This window comes from Argopecten irradians, chromosome 13 (genome assembly GCF_041381155.1).
Source record: "Argopecten irradians isolate NY chromosome 13, Ai_NY, whole genome shotgun sequence".
Taxonomy (NCBI): domain Eukaryota; kingdom Metazoa; phylum Mollusca; class Bivalvia; order Pectinida; family Pectinidae; genus Argopecten; species Argopecten irradians.
Window position 1 is genome coordinate 34,230,623 of NC_091146.1, and position 23,231 is coordinate 34,253,853.

The 23,231-nt window shown below is 35.5% G+C and overlaps 2 protein-coding genes and 1 pseudogene across 2 annotated transcripts in view; all 3 read left to right on the forward strand.

Moving 5' to 3' along the window:
* LOC138306379 (uncharacterized) overlaps positions 1-23,231 on the forward strand; it is a 481,793-nt gene that overhangs the window by 183,049 nt on the left and 275,513 nt on the right. The window lies entirely within an intron of this gene.
* LOC138306396 (MYCBP-associated protein-like) overlaps positions 1-23,231 on the forward strand; it is a 453,378-nt pseudogene that overhangs the window by 164,430 nt on the left and 265,717 nt on the right.
* LOC138306375 (uncharacterized) overlaps positions 13,281-23,231 on the forward strand; it is a 33,293-nt gene continuing 23,342 nt past the window's right edge. The window contains 3 exon segments of the mRNA XM_069246813.1: positions 13,281-13,388; positions 18,908-19,253; positions 19,804-19,863. Coding sequence (XP_069102914.1) covers positions 18,929-19,253; positions 19,804-19,863 — 385 coding nt within the window. The 5' untranslated portion in view covers positions 13,281-13,388; positions 18,908-18,928.

The following is a 23,231-nucleotide window of genomic DNA, read 5'->3' on the forward strand; positions in this document are numbered from 1 at the left end:
ATTCGGGGAGGAGTCTACTTCGATTTTACTCCAAAAATATTACACTTGTAGATGTAAAGCATGAATACACTTTTGAATTATTACGTCGTGTCTAACTGCCTATAGGCGATATACCGTTGGTGGGATAACGTTAAAAGTCTGGATTTTGACAATATATAAAAATATTTTGATAACAATGAAATGATAATTCATGTTTCATATTTCAAATATGAATACTTAGTTTGACAGAATTAGATGTCAAAGACATTAACACGTATGTACATCTCCAAACGTAAATTTCCACACCGCATGTGATAATGCATCTGATAGCGCTCGGTCCAGTAAATAGAAAATACGGTCAGCAAGATAACGTCCGACACATATAGACTGATCGTCATCTCTCATGTGATGACGGTACTTTAGACTATGATCTTAGCTGATTCACATTGATACCACTTATAATCAGACTACACGTGACGTGACCTACGTCATTCACGTGACCAGGTAACTATTTATTTACCCGAGCTCTAACGAAATTTAGTTATTGGAAAAAGGCGTCTCTTCTGAAAGACTTGGTGGACACAGAAATTCAACGTTACTACACAGATCACCAAATTTACAGATACAAATACTCTACAAAGGTAAGTTAACTTTTTTTATTTCTCTGAAGAAGGCGACTCCCCTTATAAGGACGTCTACCTTTTTTCCACTAAACTTTATAGGTTGAAACCAGGACGAAGACATACAAAGAGGATCTTACATGAGTGGCTATGTAACATGTAAAACCAGGACCACACAGCTCGGCGACGATCAGTTTGCAAAACTTTTCTGATTGGCCAATCAATCAGGGAACAGTATCGGTGTGAATGTAACACTTTGATTGACTAATAGTTTTGCTTGTAGGCGGGACCAACATGTGACGTAAAAGTCATGTTTTTTTGTTTTGTTTTTCTTTATGAACGTTTGGATAATATTCAAATGTTCACATTCGCTAAACGCAGCATGCAGTTTGTAACCAACTTCTTTTTTATGTGTAACATAAAGTAGGGAAATAATATTCTATTACCATATACATGTATCAATTATTAAATAAAGTGAATAAACTTATACATTTTTTGCACACCAGGCGAAAATGATTAATGAAAGAAAATAATTTTTTAAACAGTTTAATAAAAAATAGTTCAACCAATCATTTTTTGTTGATCTGAAAATTTGCAAATGTGGAATTTTCGGAATACTCAAATTTTTTTACTATTCTCTGACAGATAATCTTCAAATATCCCATATTTTCACAGTAATGTTGCATGCCCGCTAAGGATATTTCATGCAGAGCTTCAGATCTTCCTACTTTGAATAATGTAAGATTGCCTGAGCAAATATTAAAATACATTTACATGTATATAGTTCCTGCATGTTTGGTTAGATTTCATTTTGTAAAAACGCATTTTAACTGGATTAAAATCTTTGCTCTATGTAGTCAGAGGGAAGAGAGAACAAAATCTTCAAATCCCTGTGTATCTGTACAAATAAGGAATTAGATCACTTATAAAGTCATGGTAAAAACTATAAAATTGAAAAAAAAAAAAAATGCGACGAACAGTGGCCCCGCCTTCTTTCAAAACTATTAGTCAATCAAAGTGTTACACTCACGCCAATACTGTTCCCCGATTGGTCAGCCAATCAGAAAAGTTTTACAAACTGATCGTCGCCGAGCTGTGTGGGAGATCAAAGGGATCCAAACTATTTACTGTTACAAGTTTTGCTAAATGATAAGCGGTATCGCTGTATTTACAGCCAGTGGTGAATTGATATATTTCAACCTAAGGCTACTCAACTTTAGTTATCGATAGATTGAGTATGTCACACGCAATTTGGAGCGGCTCAGATGAATTCATGATGGTCCAAATCAGAAACAGTCGGATGTTTTCAGTAGCGATCGTACGTTCGAGGAACATGTATCAAAATTGGTTTGAACACATATACATCTTACGTGTGTACAATGAATTGCACCACGGCGGCAACAGAGAGGGTTCGTTTCGAATGAAGTTTCGCGGCGGGAGATTGTTACACCATTCCGAAAGTTTCTTTGATGTGGTCAGAGACCCCGTCACAGGTAACCTTCACCCCATCACCGACATTCTGTCGAGAATTGAAACAACTCCCACTTACAATTGCCAATCCATGGCGCCTTTTGATTGGTCAGTCACATTTTAAACTTGTGCTGCTGAACCTTCGATTGACATTGGATTTCATCAGGCTCAGGTGCATATTGTAATATTAAAAAAAAACGTTTTTATGTACAATTCGACCTCGGGCAAGTTATCATATGATTATGCACATTCAAAACTCGAATTATGGATATATCACCAAAGATTTATAAGTAAGACTACGTCCTTGATATCACATATTTTAAGACTTTTTCATGTGTATAACTGTATATGAAGGATAGGGATATTCTACCCGAGGGTCACAAAATGTAAAACCCGAGGCCTGCCGAGTCTCATACATGTACCGTGACGTTTTATTGCAATTTTACTACTATGAATTTCCGCCATAAATTCAAAAAAAGCGATTGCAAGTCAATTCTCCATTTATGAAAATTGCGTGATATTTTCAACACAAATCCCGCTGTTTCTATATTTTACTAATAAAGTAAACCGTCTGAGCCAAACGATATAATGCAATTGTCACAGGGAGAATGACAATGAGGAGACGACACCGAGATTCTGTTACTGAATCTTTTATTTACGATAATTTAGCACTGTCTTTCCTGGTCTATTATCAAGGATTTATCCACAATACATAAGTCCAAGAATATACATTACACACAAAAGTCCTCGAGTACAGTAAAGGTAAAATTAATCATCCAATATGGTAACGATACGTTGTCCAAATTAACTACAGTATTTTACGTGAGACGGTCACTACTGTGATCCGAAATCTAACATAATTTTCTAAAACATTCGTATTTATACAAAATTAACACAATTGACAACATACAGCATAAAACTATTTCCATTGGTCAAACAACCAATTAAGTGGGAGTGGTTAACCATGTACCGTTTACCCTTAGAGCTGGACAAGTTATTGACATGTCTAAACAATTAATTACGTCTGGCAGGTTTATTTCATATTCTTAATTACCCCTAAGCAACTCTAACACTACGAGTGTACACAATAGCCCTAATTACTGCGAATGTGTGAACATTTCTCATCTGCCAGCGTTTAATCTCTTCAACTCTACTTCCCACAAAATACCGGATAGATCTACCTTCATGAAAATGTTTTAATGGTATATCATTAACTCATTAATATATAATATCACATAAATCAATGAAACCTAAATGTGACCCTTGTCACACTTGCCCACCGTTAAAATCTTGTTTGCTCCTGCAAACTTTTCTGAATCCGAGTCCAACAGTTTGACATATGAAAAAATAGAATGAAAATATAGCAATATTACTGAATGTCCATGGAAGGTCCTAAGTCGAAAGAGTTATTCACATTAGTTCTTTATTAAAGTTGTTACCGGTACCGTCCGCGTGACTGACCGCCCCGTCGCTGTTGTCGACCACGTCCGCGGGGATTGTCCCTTTTGGGGACCTCACATGACCGGTCCTGAAGACGGTTTGCGGATACTGCTGCTGCTGCACCATATGATGTACCCGAATGTTGTCGGCTTTCTTTTTCCTCATAAAAGTTAATTCGATCTTGCAGCCTTTGAATACATTCATCTTTTTCCTTAATGTGATGAGCCTGTGCAGTGACGATATTTGTTTGAAAATGGAACGTGTCTTCGAGTTTTTGACTTTCGGTTTTCACCAAATCGAGAGTTCTTTTATCAAGGTCGTGGATGCTTTGGAGTTCGGTGTATTTGGTTAAACAATTACGTAGTGTGTCATTAAGGTCTTTATTTTCTTTTTCGAGAAATGAACACCGTTTTGATACAATCACAATTTTGGATATCATAGATTGATGAATGTCCTTATTACGATCAACTGATGCACACGGGAAGTCTTCGTCTGACAAAGAGGCGAAAGGAAGAATACCTTGAAGACGCTGGCGTTGTCTGTAGGTCTGAATCCTTTTCTTATCGCGGCGTCGTTTGGAGCTGGACTTGGTGCGTACATGTAGTTGTTGGTTTCCGTCCTGGTTGATGCTGGTGATGTTGTGAATGACTCGTTTTTGGAAGCCACTGGGTTTCGTATGGAAACATAGTCTTGCATAGTGTCCTATGCGTCCACAAGCGTAGCAGTGGGACTGTTTGGCAGGACACACACTCAAGTGTCCTTGTGTAAAAATCCCTCCACACTTTGTACAAGGTCCATTCACAAAAGTTTTAACACCACTGTATTGCACAACTCCATGTCTCCTGTGAGCCTGATCCATTGTTGTAGAAACCTGGGGAATATCCTCTTCAATCGCTTTGCTTTTCGGAGAGTACGAAGATCGGTCTGCAGCTAAAAAGTGCAGAAACCGGTTCTCACACCAAATTGTCACAGGGAGAATGACAATGAGGAGACGACACCGAGATTCTGTTACTGAATCTTTTATTTACGATAATTTAGCACTGTCTTTCCTGGTCTATTATCAAGGATTTATCCACAATACATAAGTCCAAGAATATACATTACACACAAAAGTCCTCGAGTACAGTATAGGTAAAATTAATCATCCAATATGGTAACGATACGTTGTCCAAATTAACTACAGTATTTTACGTGAGACGGTCACTACTGTGATCCGAAATCTAACATAATTTTCTAAAACATTCGTATTTATACAAAATTAACACAATTGACAACATACATCTAAAACCTATTTCCATTGGTCAAACAACCAATTAAGTGGGAGTGGTTAAACCATGTACCGTTTACCCTTAGAGCTGGACAAGTTATTGACATGTCTAAACAATTAATTACGTCTGGCAGGTTTATTTCATATTCTTAATTACCCCTAAGCAACTCTAACACTACGAGTGTACACAATAGCCCTAATTACTGCGAATGTGTGAACATTTCTCATCTGCCAGCGTTTAATCTCTTCAACTCTACTTCCCACAAAATACCGGATAGATCTACCTTCATGAAAATGTTTTAATGGTATATCATTAACTCATTAATATATAATATCACATAAATCAATGAAACCTAAATGTGACCCTTGTCACACAATTTTAACCTTATTAATGTCATAAACACTAGATTGGGTAAATATTGAGCTATGGAAATAATAATTGAGACTCTAAATATAAGGATTAAAGTATCTTTCTGGTGGTTCTATCGAAGGATAAAGTTGAGTACCACTCTCCTTCCTTGAGTATGGTATCGATATATGTTCCATCGACCGCTTCGCGGTCCATTCCAAATATCGATACCCTACTCAACTTTATAGAACCAACAAAACAATTCTTTAATCCTTAAATAAATACGATATACATGTACATGTAACTGTCTCACACCAATCAACTTGCAGGTTGTTAGAACAAAGTGGCGTTGTCGAATTTACTTCCATTAAGCTATTGGTGTCATATCCACTCTCCTTCCTTACTCTTTATCTGTCTATCTTTTTTTCTCTTATATGTTCCTCTTTAAGAAAATAATTATGGTATAATGGTTTAAAATATGATGTATCGTAACTGGTACCCAATCCTGTTACTAATATGGATCGAATAGAATATGTTTACTGCCATTGTCAGTGATAGGAATAACGCAATCAAACTATCAAAGACCGACACTGATTCATTCATTTTTTTTAAATGAGACTGTAAAACTAGATAATGATTTCGTAAAGTCGCACAAGTTATTGGTTTACAGTTAATACTACACTTGTCATGACCGTAATAAAAATAATTTAACTGAATTAAATTTTAATTTTCATAACACGGGTCGTTTTATGTTTCCCGCCGTCTTCCTAATTACCGCGCATTTGTTGACTATTACTGCGCCAGACAGCAAACAGCAAATGAATATTCAATGTTAACATAGATTACACAGGGAATCTTGTGTTTGTTAAGTGTTGTAATCTCATTTTAGGCCATGTATATATTTCATTATGTTATCATTGTTTTTAAGAAACTTTTATTATTTGTTTAGAAAAGGTAGTGAGTCTTTTGAAGCTGATGAAATTGCTATAATGGATTAAAATTGCGACGAAACTAAAATATCATTTGCATACATGTTTGAAACGTGAGGATACGATATTTTGTAAGAGTGATGTTAGCTCTAGGCTGTCCACGTGTGTTGGTCATCAGGTGCATGTTTGCAATTTTGTCACGTATTACAACATGTAGTACATAAGACGAATTGCAGATAATTGTATACAATACCGATGTTTTACCGCCAGTTTATGAACATTTATCATATAACTACAACGTATCCCCGTAAATTGAAGTTACTTCATAAAGTCGTGGTGTATTTAACATATTTTGGTAATATTCTCCTATATTCAGTCAAAATCAACTGACTTGTTTACCGATTATTATAAAATAGATCATGGATTATTTGATAAAGTTTTAATTAATAAATTCACTTTCATAAATATAGGAACGAGTCGACACGTATATCAAAAATGTCCGAATCATTATAAAACTATAGACTAGATTACTTACCTTAGTACCAATTTTCTCCGCTAGGTTGCGCTTTTAAACTCTTTTCTGGGCGAAGTCAAGCGGAGAGTAGAAAAGACTACGACAGGCATTGATATTCCAGTCTATCTAAAATTACTATTTATTAATATTTAAGAGCGCATGCGCAGCCTTGTGGAGATATAATTGGTACTAAGGCAGGTAATCCAGTCACGACACGACTTGCGGAGCCTCTCGTATGATTTCGGAACACTTCGCAGCAGACGACACCGATTAGGCATAACACAGTGGGAATATTGAATAGGCTGAAAAGATCTGAATAAATAAATGTGATAAAGTTACGAAGGTAATATCATGGTAAGTATAGAAATGCATCTTACTGACACGTTCATCATTTACATCGTTTTCAAATGAATACTTGCATACATATTGACAAAGAAGTTGTACAAGTAAATCTAGGCCTAATATTTGCTCATTTCCAAGTTTTTGCCAAATATCTTGAAAACATTTTTTTGTGTGAAAAAAGATTCTTCAGCATAATCTTGATTGTTCTCTATCCTTATTTCATAAATCTACAAGCCTAAGTGAAATGTAAATAATCTAACATGAAATATCTCAATTTTTCTAATTTCGGTCAGCAAATTTGCACAGATGGTATGTATTTCAAGCTCAAATATCTCAAAGCATAGTTCGAGAGCACCCATATTTTTTCACATATTTGAAATCTGCATGAAAAACTAACAAGAAAATTAGACATGTTAGAAAAAAATGACATGTGTTTTCCCAAAAGTATGAAGCTACCTTAAAATCATATAGCTCTATAGATCTACGGGAAAGTATACAAATGCTATAAGGAATCTACAAATAATTTCTACTTCCACGTGAAATTGAAGGGAAATTTGTTGTAAAACGAACTACATTTTTTTCAATATGCATATACAATATACAATGTAGTAAGAGGGTACAAGATAGAGGTTCAGGGTAGAGGTACGGTGTACATTTTTGAGGTAGAGCGTACATTGTAGAGGTAGAGGGTATAACGTAGAGGGTAGAGGATAAAGAGTACATTGTACTGGCAGGTTTTATGAAAAAGTCAGAATTTTGCAATGTTGGTTTGACCAGAAGACATTAGACGCCCTGGTCGGGTTTTGGATAATAAAATCAAGAACACATAAGTCCTTGATATGATATTCATTTTTCTTCCACAATAGGTGGAGTTATTCAACTCTCAGGTTATCAAATATACGATGCAGCTGTTAATTAACAATTTGTTTATACCGCACGTGGTATAAATTCTGTGCTTATTCTGATTGGCTGACACGGTGAACTTTGACCGAACTACCTATTTCTCAGTGTCACGTCAATAATAATAGAGTGACGTCATTCTATGTTGTGATTGCGTCATGCATTGACGTCAAGACTGATGTTGGAAAACGTACAGTATATGACGTCGCCGTTGTGTCAAAAAACGTTACGTGTTTATGTGTGGCATAAAAATCTGTAACTCGTTTTGGCGGAAAAGGATCTTATTTGTGAGTTTGGTGGATGAAACGATTCTGAAACGGACTTGAACTTGATTACAATGGCTTGATGATGTGCGCATGATTTTTTATAGCCTGACAATGAGTGTTATATTGTTGAAGTAACTTTGAAAAATTGAATTTAATAATACGTCAAATGAAAATTATTTCATCCTAAAGTTTTTTTTCAATTAGAAGAATTTTATATGAATGGATTCTTTAATAAAATATGACTTTTGAATATTAATTAGTGACTTTTTGCTGATGAAAATATCACTACATCTTATTTGCATATCTCGGCAAACACACGTTACCTTATCTTCGTCGGATTTCTATCGGCTAAAAACGGATGTAAATGTGGTAGAAACAGATCACACGACTCGTGGTTGTTGGATATGGAATTTATTCCACGCGAGTGAGTTATTTTAAGAAATAACTCAATCGTGTGGAATAAATTCCATATCCAACGACCAATAGTTGTGTAACCTCTATATATACAACGTAAGCTTACGTGGATTGTGTATTATGCAGTAATCGCGCAGAGATGTTCATTTATCTACGACAAGTACATCAATATATGTAATGCAGGTGTAAATCCCTATTTCCAATTAAGCTAGTACAAACTGATATCTCTGATTGAAGCTAATATTAAATAGTATATATCTGGCATGTATACGGGTATTTGTGTCTTCAAAATTGATATTTACAAACAAATAGTTTACATTAGATGACAGACGCAGAAAATCGCCACTCTTGTAACTTATGCCAGTAGAGTAGGTCCCGTTGTCCTCGTGACGTCACAGGTCAGGGGTCCCGAATCTAGGTCAATGGCTTTGGGCTTCAGGTGTGTTCTAGAGAAAAGTCGCATTATCTCTAATACCGTAATCGCTATGAAACTCGTACTTTCTCCATTCTAAATTTTATCCAATGGATGTGTTTGTTCCAATTTAGGTCATGGTTGATGGTCGAATATTTCCCAGATTCTACATTATCTAAAATTTCGTTGTGAAGTGTGTAATTAAATTTAATATGGCTTTTCTTCCTGAAGATGTTAATAACAGCTAGCACACTTCTTGGTATAAAAATTTATATTTGCCATTTATCTTCCCGGTCTTCTAGTGACTTCTATATCAATGTCCAGTTTATGACAGTCTTGCAGTGAAGAGATTTCTGTGTAGAGGAGGCAATCATCAAACCGCATATATATATAATCGAAAACGGCCATGTATACATTGTACATTAATTCTATGTACATACACATACAGTTGGTAGTAGACTAAAGGTTACACATTGTGCACACGGTGTGAACTACGAGTGGACACGGAGTGCACGAGGTTTAGACTACAGGTAGACACGGAGTGCACGAGGTTTAGACTACAGGTAGACACGGAGTGCACAAGATTTAGACTACAGGTAGACACGGAGTGCACAAGATTTAGACTACAGGTAGACACGGAGTGCACTACGTGTGAACACGGTGTCCACTACAGGTGGACATCGTGTCCAGGTAAAATGTCCACTACATCCAGACCACAGACAGACTAGATGATGTGCCACAGAAATATGAGAAAATATGTATTGATTCTGCAGTCTATATGGACTTTGACAGATAGAAATAGTTATTGCGATCAGAAACATAATATTCATTGCAACATAAAAATTGCCGTTAATTACTGGAAATCATTTGTACTGCAATGTTTATTTGAATAGATACATATAAAGTAAAATGTATCAATATATATTATCAAACAATTTAATTTATAAATAAGGACGTTAATTATAGAATTTATAAAAGCAAATTAACTGCGTTGAAAATTAACTGCGTACGGTAAACCACATACCGGTTATGTCTCATCAATGGATAGTTCCCAGTAAAAACTGTTTTTCTTAGCTAGTGATAAGTAGTTTAAAGATGAATTTTTTTTCGTACGCATAAAGTGATGAACCTTGCGTGGAGTAAGATTTTTAGTATAAGCAAATCGTCGCCAAAGAGATATTTTGATCGGCAAATTATTTTGATTAAAAAGAATATATTGATGGGCATAATAAAAGCAAGGACATATAAACATAAACAAATTAAATTCTTCATAAAATGTTTAACTATGTATGTTTGGAATATAGTTTTCTAAACGGCAAGGTGCGCGAAATAGTTTGTATAATACGTATACATTTGCTACATGGAACCTGGCGCGTTGCAAAGCATTGGAAAAATGAGAAATCGTTCATAGACGTTAAAAATCGGCATTAGAAATTACACTTTATTACACTCAATCGATTGAGAAACCTGTAAGCACTGGCTTAAGAAAGCAAAAATTTATTATCGGGCATGTGGCTGCTCGTTAGCATCAACACTGTTTATGTTCAAAGGACCGATCGCTAAAATGTAGGTCACATGTCTGATAACAAACAGACAGAATCAAAATAAATCCAACTTCTACCCAGTTAAACTGTAGATTCATAGTTGTTGATTAGATTCTGAATTTGTCATAATTATTTTAATTCTAGAAACCTTGATAATTTGACAATATCCTTATTTTGACCTTCTTTTACAAACCGCGTGAGTTATATGATAACAATATATATATTAATGTATGATCCATACATGTAGTATATTGTTCACTTAAATTTGCCTGCTCGAAAGGTAGACCCCTAGGCTAGGGCTGCAGTTGCCATGGTCACTTGGACTTCATACTGTTCCATCAACCACACGGGTATGATAATCTAAATTACCTAACATTGGCCAGAGTGGGACCAGGGGCCTGGGGCCTTCTTTGGGCACCCTTCAATATGTTCAGTCAAGTGTATCACAGACTAACAACACCTGTATACATGTAGTACCTTATCCCAACCCCAGGAGGTCCATTTATAGCATGCATGTACTTAGGTGGCAGCCTCTCTACATACATACATTGTACTCATCACACAAATACGTACAGTTATACAACAATGCTAGTCAATAGGGATATGTGTTTTAACTAGTAGTGCATTTTAATTTATTTGCTAATGAAGCTTTATATATTAAAATTAAAAATAATCTAAATACCAAGTGTATAGTTAACTAAAACATTTATTTCAAGATTATTGGAATACCATATTTCATCCAATATCTTTTCATTAATTTAATTTTTTTACACTGGTTTTTTACATATATCAGAAACCTGATTATCATGACTATGTATATAAAATACCATGTTACAATGTTGAATAAGTTCCTAATCTACATTAATTTTGATTATAATATATATATGTATTATTGGTTAATTCAAGGTTGTGACAGACATGCATTATTTACGCATTGTACAGCTACCGTCAGCTCCACTTCCCCCCCCCCCCCCCCCCCCCCCCCCCCCCAGGAACCGGTGTACATGTTTACCCAGGCTCTACAACAAGCATGTACATGTATCTAAGAAGAATGGTACTTATGTGTTTCAAACTCATGAACATATGTGATTTTTAAACGGTAAAGTATATTTGTTTGTCTTAACAAACTTCCATAGAAACAATTCTAAAATCACATATTATATAAGGATACTGCCCCCATTCTCATAAAGCCGTGCAAACACAGAAGGTAACGATTCTGCCCTCTGGCCATCTATCGATGGTCACCTTGAGGCACCTGTATAGCTGGATACTGTGGCTTACCTGTATGTTTGACAAGTTATAATTATTGGACCATGACGCAATATACGGTCAAGATAACTTGCGGGGTTGGGATCATAAACTTATTGTGTGTACCGGTAATTAAGAATCAAAACAAGCTGAATTGGGTACTTGTAGGTAGACTAGCCACCAATTAGTGGAGGACGTCATATAGTTTGAAGTGGATTTAATTCTGCATGATCTTTTAAAGACGTTCAGTTTTTAATAAAGAATATGTAATTAAGTTTTTTTTTTACGTACAATACTTTTAGAACTTAAAATAGCAAGAAAAATATTATAAAAGTGTATATATTTTAATGAAAGACGATCTACAAGGGTATCGCTAGACAACTGATTGATAGGCACCAAATCTTTTTGTTTAAAAGCTATGTATTACCCGGTATATGATTGTATTACTGATAGCTTATTATAAAAGAAAAAGTGTCTCAAAAGCACATTAGGACTGGTTTTTGCTGCAATTCAAAGTTGTTTTTGACTTGTGAAAATGCTTGATGTAAATGATATATATATTTACCCATAAAACATTTACTTTTGAAAACGTAATATAGACAATTTAAGATAAGAAATGGAAACTACTGATATAATATTAAATAGACATATACTTAATGAATATAAATCAATCTTTATTACTTTTGCAGTGAAAAGGTTTTATTCATGTATACTAAAACATATTGTATTATATAGTTATATATACTGTACATTAAATTGTAGATGTTGTAATTAAAAAAAAAATAAACACTTAAAAATTATAATTATGTATTATTTCAAATTGAAGAACTTATTCTTCCCCGATCCCTAACTGTAACACATCACCTTGTCTGTCTAGGTCTCAATGTACCTGGACACGATGTCCACCTGTAGTGGACACCGTGTTCACACGTAGTGCACTCCGTGTCTACCTGTAGTCTAAATCTTGTGCACTCCGTGTCTACCTGTAGTCTAAATCTTGTGCACTCCGTGTCTACCTGTAGTCTAAACCTCGTGCACTCCGTGTCTACCTGTAGTCTAAACCTCGTGCACTCCGTGTCTACCTGTAGTCTAAACGTAGTGCACTCCGTGTGCACAAGGGTGTAACCTTTAGTCTACTACCAACTGTACATGTACATGTATTCAGTACAGTACACAGGGACCTGGCACAACAAATTTTAACCAACAGTTTACACACATATATATATATATATAAAATACTATAATATTATATATGTACATGTAATACTGTTGGTTATTTTTTTGTGCCAGGTCCCTGTGGTACAGTACAGATAATTAAAGTAACATGTAAGCAGTAACTTGCTCAGTAGATTCTTTAAAGATATTTCCAGAGATTTAAATAATACTATTTAAATCTCTGATATTTCCTAAAACTTATAAACTGATTTTATAAGATTAGATATCCATAATACATTTCAAAACGAACCATTTGTGCCGTTTCGGTACAACCAGAAACATATATACATTTTATGTTTCTGGTACAACCGTACCGATACAACTGGTACGATTAACTAATGGAACGCTAGCTATATATAGGATATACGTAACTTCCGCTGTGTCAAGGCGTTGTCAAACGTACCCATTATTGTACCTCCAGCACTCATGTAGTGGATCGCACTGACAAAAATATCGACTAAATATCCCGGAATCAACAGGTAAATATCCGTCGGATCAGTCAGCTTAGGACAGCAATCGTTAAACTTGTACATTATACATGTAACTATGATTACGCTATAGTATTTTTTCAATTAACTAAATTAAACTTCCGTGTTCCTTGTATAGGAGATTTCAGAAAAGATGGCGATAACGTCACATAAAGGTACATCCGGGCGCTCAAAGGTACAACTCCTATATCTGTACACATAAACATTGAGGGAACACAGCCGCTTGCGATGTTTGTTTATATTTTATTGTAATAAATAGTACGACAATCCGAGAACTATTGCGTTATTTACATTTCGAAAAGTGTAAATAAAAATATTTTACAAAAATTTACAATTTTAAACATATGATATTCATATATTTTACTCTGTTTATACTCCATTTTCGACCGCCACGAGAAAACACGGTCGCCATTACGTATAAACATTGACAGATATATTGCAAATATCAACTTGAAATTACAAATTAAATTCAAATTCCCTCAAAATATAATTATACGCAATTACTGTTTTCGAAGGGTTTCCTGATAAAACACCTTACGATGTGTGATTAGTACAAAATTAAACATTTGCTTTCGTAGATTATCCCAAGCCCACGGCAGCCATTACAGGAACCGAGAACCCGAATTTCGTCCGTTTTCAGTGTCATAAAATTACGTATTCATGTTAATATTTTTGTCATCAATTTTGGGATTTAGTTTATAACATACAACTGAGTCAGTTTGTAGGTTCATTATATCATATTTTTAAACAAAACTTTGAGTATTTAGGATTCTCGAAGCCGTGCGCAATGTATCCTGGTCGGCATTTACGTACAGTACTACGATCTGTAATTTATATCAATTTAAATGAAGTCTACCTAATGCAAGGATTTATAAGTGAGAAGGATTCGTGTCTGTCTCTTTACATTACTAAACACCACGCGAGACGCTTATGAACCGGGAATAAAAACCGTTTTTCTCAACAAATACTTGTCTTATCGAGTCAAACGAAACGCCAATGTAAAGTAAATTAAATTTCACAACGTTTATAACTTGCTTTAAAGACGGAAGATTTAGAAGAAATGTCTTAAACTATCGTTAAAAAATACGACCGCTCATGAAATGGCAGCACGCTTCAGAAAGTAAGACGGTAACTCTCGCACCCCCCATGCTACATCAAAGGCTGCGGCGGCGGATATCAAAGGAAATCAGTCGTCGCCCAACGTCACGGTCAGTGCACAAACACAAAAGCGCCTGCGTTGTCTTTGCCCAAAACTCAGTGTGACTTATCCTTCTCATATACGTCCTTGCTGAATAATGTGTATTCAAATTAGGCCTATATAAAATTAATACCATTTCAATTGGAGACTTAACACAGCAGTCCAAGGCATAAAAGCGGCTGAAAATGAAATATTAAAAATGAAATATGCAGCATGAAAACTGAACGATTTCACCTTATATTATTTTTTGAGATCGGCAGCCATACACTGTACGTGTACGTGTAACACAGTAGTTGATACAAGGGCATTCCATTAAAACAACATGTACATGTTGAATAACGAATTATATATATCTTAAACAAGTACTTTTTGAGACAAAAGTGTTAGTAATCATTCAAATGATTTATTTCCCCAACAATGCTGTGGCCTGCGGTGATCTACCAGCGATGAAGCCATACACGAGCGGCCGTGGTCTGGTCAGGTGCATGCACGTGGTTCACGTTTTGTTTATATCATATCGTGTTGTGAACAACTTTTTCATGTTTAACAGAAACATGATACATTGAAATAAATCATTTATTCATAAACACCTTTTTCACAACCTCAATTCATACGTATGAACAAAATCGGGTACGTGTGATGGCCCGGCAGCGCTTCGATAGATGGCTTCGACGCTAAATCTACACTTGTTATATTTAGCAACAAACAAATGAAAATATAAAAAATGTTAACATTCGTAACCTGGGAAACAATAAGACACCATTTCAAAATCAGAATTTGCAAGTATGAAAGTTTAAACTTTTGTCAAAGTATCGATTATGAAGCTGGGATGTACGTATCTGTTATTGTTTTTATCAGTCGCAATACTGTGGTTGTACCTTTGAGGACCCGGATGTAAACTTTCTGTGACGTCACGCCATCTTTTCTGAAATCTCCTATGGACAGGGCCAAATAATCATAATCTGCCTGCACCCTTTGGGCCCTTCCCAGCATGACGACCATATATATCGTATTTATCAGAAATCTTCCATCCGGCCAGGGCTGTTATAATTAGAAGTTTAGAAGTTAATTATATAAGCAAGCTTTTTTTAAGATAATTAAATTTTCAGTCCAGGGTATATTTTCACTGTCAGGTCCGGTAGCACCGCTAAATCTGGCTGACATAACTGATGACAGTATGACACCTGTGATTATAGCAGTTGCAAATCACTTTCCGTTAATTAGGTATCAAATTATGCTATCTATCACAGCTCGATCGGCACTGTATCTCTTCGACATGATATATTGGGTACATTAGATAATTAGTAACACTTGTACTTGACATTTAAAAGTTTCCATATGTACAAACTCAATCAATAGACAATTATTTTAATATTTGAAAACTAAATGGAAATCATGCATATCCTTATAGGGTAGGGATTCAAAATTGTACAAATGATGGGGCTGAACCCCATGGGCCTGATGGGCGTGGTCAAAAGGGGTCAATTTGGTTATTTTCATATAAACAATTTATTCTCTGAAACCAAGCATAGGATAGTACCTATAATGCAATGGTAGCATCCTTATAGGGTGGGGATTCAAAATTGTACAAATGAAGGTGCTGACCCCCTGGAGGCCTGAGGGGCGGGGTCAAAAGGGATCAACTCGGCTATTTTCATATAAACAACTTCTTTTCTGAAACTAAGCATGAGATAGTACTCATAATGCAATGGTAGCAACGTTATAGGGTGGGGATTCAAAATTGTACTAATGATAGGGCTGACCCCCTGGGGGCCTGAGGGGCGTGGTCAAAAGGGGTCAATTTGGCTATTTCCATATAAACGACTTCTTTTCTGAAACTAAGCATGATATAGCACTCATAATGCAATGGTAGCAACGCTATAGGGTGGGGATTCAAAATTGTACAAATGAAGGGGCTGACCCCTGGAGGCCTGAGGGGCGGGGTCAAAAGGGATCAACTCGGCTATTTTCATATAAACAACTTCTTTTCTGAAACTAAGCATGAGATAGCACTCATAATGCAATGGTAGCAACGTTATAGGGTGGGGATTCAAATTTGTACTAATGATAGGGCTTGATCCCCTGGGGGCCTCAGGGGCGGGGTCAAAAGGGGTCAACTTGACTATTTCCATATAATCGACTTCTTCTCTGCAATTTAAAATGGTATTACGCTCATAATGCAATGGTAACATCCTTATAGAGTTGGGATTCAAATGGTAGCATCCTTATAAGGTGGGGATCAAAAATTGTGCAATTAATAGGGCTGGTCAGACCCTCCGGGGGCTTGAGTGGCGGGGTCAAAAGTGATCAATTTGGCTATTTCCATATAAATGACTTCTTCTCTGCAACTAAACATGGTATTATGCTCATAATGCAATAGTAACATCCATGTAAGGTAAGGATTCAAAATTTTGCAAATGATGGCCCCCCCCCCTGGGGGCCTGAAGGGTGGGGTCAAAAGGGGTCAATTTGACTGTTTCCATATAAACGACATCTTCTCTGCAACTAAGCATGGAAGAGCACTCATAATGGAATGGTAGCATCCTTATAGGGTTGGGATTTGAAATTATACAAATGATAGGGCTGACCCCCGGGGCCTTAGACGGCAATAAATGCGGGGTCAAAAAGGTCAATTAGGCTTCTATTTTTATATATTTTTTTTTTCCTCTCTGAACCTATGTATTGGATAGCATATTTATATGGTATCAATAGCATCATTATATGGTTGTGATTCAAAATCAAACTTTTTGAGTCAATTTTGCTAATTTTTCTCATTGTCCGAGTCTTTTTGATAAATACTAAAAAAAAACAGGTGAGTGATACAGGCCCTCTGGGCCTCTTGTTTGCTGTTCATCTCCTGTATAAATATACCTAGATCACTTCATCGGAAGAAGCATAGTTTCAATATGGCGTCGTTAGACTGTTCTCGGCTGTAATTTATACATGCGATGCACTCTGGGATAGCTTCCACTGCGGGCGTCGTTAAGTGAGGCTATGAGGTATCTTCTTATCTCTACTATTTAAATCTCTGATATAACATGGGAAAAGTGACATTATATTGTGATTGTTACTGTAGTTGCTAATATTCATGGGGTTTTCATTTCGCCTTCTTCATGGTTTCATCTAAAGTCGTGAAAAAATGTATGCCTTGCGAAATTTGTCAAAATGGTAGTTTTACATATTATATTGTATGTTAACAGTCTGTTGTATGAATGACACTTTCAAAGGCTACAATTATAATTCACGAAAATAAATCCTTGCAAATAAAAGTCCAAACAATAAATCACGAAAATTTGCACCTGTGAATTTTAACAACTATATAGTAGTCTGTAACTCTATCAAACCTCTGTGTGTAAATCATTTTAGTCCAAGCTACAGAAAAAAAAATGTCTGACTAGATTGAAACTATCGATAGCTTGATTGGCATTCTATCAGCGATTGTTATCGGCTTATTGAATATGCCATCGATTGATCAATTTGAGAGGCATAAAATCACAATATATCGATAGTGTGAAGTATTGTTACACCCCTAAACACGCTGATCATACTTGTAAAGTGAAAGCGGATGGATAAAGTGTGTTTCGGGTGGATCCAAAACTGCTGAAACAAATTCAATGAAATTTTGCAAAAACCCTTCTAAAGCATCAGCCCAAACACAATTGTGAATTATAGGGCCCCACCTCCCAGGAGGCTGTGGAAGGGGCCAAAATTGCTAAAATTGGTTAAAATTTCAAAAACCTCTTCTCAACTGTTACATATGAAGTTCATCGTAGACCATAATGCATATATGTATAAGTGTTGTTATAATCGATGAAACTTGGAAGAAAATTGGATTGTTTTATCAAGTCAATCAAGTGATTCACCTTGATTATATTGACATACATTGACAGACAAGTATAATACAAATGATCTAATATACTACATGTAGATTTTATTTGCTAAATTGCAATATAAGATGTTGGGGAAAAAAAAGAAAATACACAAGTTGTGCAAACATATTTTTCATGATAAAACAAAACTGCAAGAAAAAAAAACAAATAGTAAGACTTCTAATATCATCGTATATCTGTCAGACAATACAAATTTAGTGAATCACTTCGGTTTTGATTTGTAGGTGACCTCTAGATCTCGACTCTGACCTTTTCACGTCCCTGCTGAGGATCAAATTCTGGCCTGTTAGGTGAAAGAAAAAATGGCTTAACCACTACACGACCCGACTGGTTAGACAAAAACTTATATTCAGATTTTAATCAAGTGTACCTAACTTACTTACTGTATAACTTATTCGGTTATTGGTGTTATTCTGTTTCAGATTTAAATTAACAATTCAAAAATGGCAGCCAAGCGAGAGGCCAAGACAGAAGATATCAATGAGGAAGTTATTTTCAAACATAATCTTCTTGTCGATCATTTGAGTGTACACATGGTGGAAGATGACTTTCAGTCATTGAAAGATCTATTTAAGGATTGTCCCTGCGCGCCAAAAGACTTCATCAACACTACAACTGTTCAAGAGCTATTTGTTAAGCTCAAGAAAAACGAAAACATCAGCATCGGACACTATGAATATTTCACTGAACAATTAGAAAAAGTTGATAAAAGTTTGGCTTCTTATGTGAGAAGAGAAGAACAAGAAATAAGAGATATCCTGAACGCAGGTAAGCTTTGTATCACGCAAAATTTATAATTATGATTTCTTCATCTAATTGGCTGACATTAATTAATTGTATACAGCTATAATAATTTTTGACTTTACCACAGTTCTTGTGTTCTAAAGTAATAATATTGTCCGCCTGTCCAACTGTCAGTCCATTTTGTCGGTAATTGTGCTCCGTCCACTGTCCGCCATTAATTGAAAAATTAAAAATAGTAGCTTTGATTTCCTATTCCTGGTTGAAAGTTATGAATTATATAACAGATTGGCAGTTACAGCTATATGGTTAAAGTATATAACAGATTGGCAGTTACAGCTATATGGTTAAGATGTCGGATATAACCATCCTACATCTACCTGTCCACTCTAGGTAATTGAGTGATATGGTAGCAAATCACTGTCCTTGCACATTAGAAATATATATATTCGGGACACAATTTCTAACCCTATACAAGGTATTTCTCATATTTCATTATTTTGCTGATTAATATTAATGTCTATATACACACATGGGCAAAAAATTGACTGTAGATTTAACTGTGCTTTTCTTGTAGGTCTGTTGCCAGCCAAACTACAGCGGACTGAGCAGGAATCTTTCCAGCAATCAAATCCAGGTGTGTTATTAGGCTTTAGCATACTTACAGTACGGCAAAGCCTTATGCTATGGAACTTAACATCAATCCTAGCAATTTGATTGGTCCAACTATTCCAACAATTTGCTAACACCATCTGGTGACAAAATCTTCCTACAAATTATTGCCATTATTATTCAATATAATTTTCTGTGTGAAATTGCTACAATTCGAAAAATGCAAACACAAAAAAAACCATTCAAATTGAAAATATTATTATGTCTTAATTATTGGACACTAGCTGACATATTACACGTCAGAGATGATATTAAATACCTACAGTATACGTAATAAGAATATATTCTCGAGATGTGGAGAAAATTTGACAGATTTGCTTCCCTTTCTTTCTCGGGTCAGTTCACATTTGAAGCTCGCAAGTGTGAAATACCAATTAGCTTCCAAGTTTGGAAATTCATTTCAAATACTACATGTTATATTGAAACTATATGTCATTAGCTGAAAAATACTTAATACTAGCGATGGCCATGTGGTCTGAGACAAACAATATATTGAATAGATCAGCCAATGCTTTTCAAATTGATCTTTTGATCAGTAGAGAATTGATCAGCAGAGACTTGATAAGTAGAGAATTGATCAGTAGACTTGATTACTCAGCAGAGACTTGATCAGAGATCAGTAGAGAAATAACCAATAGAGACCTGATCAGTAGATTGTATCACTCAGCAGACTTGATTAGTAGACTTGATCAGCTGAAACTTGATCAGTAGTGACTTGATCAGCAGAGACTTGATCAGCTGAGACTTGATCAGCAGAGACTTGATCAGCAGAGACTTGACCAGCAAAGACTTGATCAGCAGAGACTTGATCAGCTGAGACTTGATCAGTAGTGACTTGATCAGCAGAGACTTGATCAGCAGAGACTTGATCAGCTGAGACTTGATCAGCAGAGACTTGACTAGCAAAGACTTGATCAGTAGATTTTGATCACTCAGCAGAATTGATCAGCAGGAACTGGATTAGCTGAGACTTTTTTTTTTAAATTTATTTTTTATTCATTTTTTTTTCAAAAAATATACACATCACAACATATACAAAAGATACATGAAAGACGAAGACAATAGAAGTTACATTTGTTGAGTTATTTCAAATTGAATATTTAACGTATGTACATACATATATTTACTAGTAACTTATTGACGTAACAAATACACACATACTACCATTCACATAAAAGGTCTATCAAGAGTTATTTCCCTTCCTACAGATGTAGCGTGAACTAGGGGAGACAACTCTTGATAAAAAATTACACCAAAGACAGGACAAAAAAGGGGGGGGGGAGTAAACCTAGGTCACAGATCTTTCAATAATTTTTAAAATATTACTGTTTATACATTTAACCAATTTTGTAATTCTGCAAGTGCTTGTGGTTTCCGCTTTAAATTACTGTTGGATATTATAATCCTGTGAGCTTTTAGTTCAAATTTAATATGATTTTTTAGACTATTTAAATTGAGATCTTTTTCTAGACATTTGCAGTTGTAAATGTATTGTTTTACTAGAAGCAGTATCAAATTATCAATATGGAAATTAGTATTTGTACTATCTTGTTTGCCGAAGATAAAATCCTGTTTTTAAAATCTAAGACTTAAATTATTAGTAATTATAGAAATTCTTAATTGTTCAATCAAATTTGATACATTTTCACAGTCCCAAAATATATGAGTGATTGTTTCTGGATGTGTTTTACAAAATGTACATAGATTGTTGTTTGATTTACCAATTCTTAAAAGAAATGTTTTTGTAGTTAGTATTCTGTGATTTATTCGGAATTGTAACCATTGAAGCTTTGAGCTAGTAGTATCATTAAAAGGTTGTTTATAAATATTTCCCCATTCATCCCGATCAATTACAAAATTTTGATTCCATTTATTTTGAGCAGTAGGTATAACTTCATTTTTAATTAAAACATTATATATATTTTGAACACCTTTTTTACAACTTAAAATCAATTTGAGGTTTATTGGTATGTTAGGAAGGGTTATATTTTTTTCAGAGTCAAAACTTTGTTGATTGTTTCTGATGACATGATTAGCTGAGACTTGATCAGTAGTGACTCGATCAGCTGAGACTTGATCAGTAGAGACTTGATCAGTAGTGACTTGATCACTCAGCAGAGACTTGTCCAGATGATACTTGATCAGCTGAGACTTGATCAGTAGAGACTTGATCAGCAGAGACTTTATCAGCAGAGACTTAATCAGGAGACACTTGATCCGTAGACTTGATCACTCAGCAGAAACCTGATCAGCATTGACTTGATAAGCCGAGACTTTATCAGCAGAGACTTTATCCATAGACTTGATCACTCAGCAGAAACTTGATCAACAGAGACATGATCACCAGAGACTTGATCACTCAGCAGAGACTTGACCAGATGCTACTTGGTCAGCAGAGACTTGATCAGAGATCAGTATATAAATGACCAATAGAGACTTGATCAGTAGATTGTATCACTCAGCAGACTTGATCAGCAGTGACTTGATCAGCTGAGACTTGATCAGTAGAGACTTGATCAGCAGAGACTTGATCAGCAGAGACTTGATCAGCATTGACTTGATCAGCTGAGACTTAATAAGCATTGACTTGATCAGCAGAGACTTGATCCATAGACTTGATCACTCAGCAGAGACTTGTCTAGAAGATACTTGATCAGTGGAGACTTGATCAGCAGAGACTTCATCAGCAGATAATTGATCAGTAGAGACTTTCTATCAGAAATCAGTAGAAAAATGACCAGTAGAGACTTGATCCGTAGATTTTATCACTCAGCAGACTTGATCAGCTGAGACTTGATCAGTAGTGACTTGATCAGCAGAGACTTGATCAGCAGAGACTTGATCATTCAGCAGAGACTTATCCAGATGATACTTGATCAGCTGAGACTTGATCATCAGAGACTTAATCAGGAGACACTGGATCAGTAGACTTGAGCACTCAGCAGAGACTTGATCAGCAGACTTGATCCGTAGAGGCTGGATCACCAGAGACTTTTGATTAAATATCAGTAGAAAAATGACCAGTAGAGACATGATCAGTAGATTTTATCACTCAGCAGACTTGATGAGTAGTGACAGTAGTGATCTGGATCAGCAGAGACTTTTTATCAGAAATCAGTAGTATCCTTGAATGGGGCGAAAGCGCTCACTTAGTCAGGCGTTTTTGTTTTATTTATCTTATAGATTTAGTCCGTAAGGATTTTTCTTTAATTTTATCATATATATGTAATATATATTCCTAGGTATGATCAGGGTTATTGTATTTCCATTTGCTTTTACATCTTCTTTTTAAAAATGGAAGGTGACAATAAAAAACCTAGAGCATAGATGTAC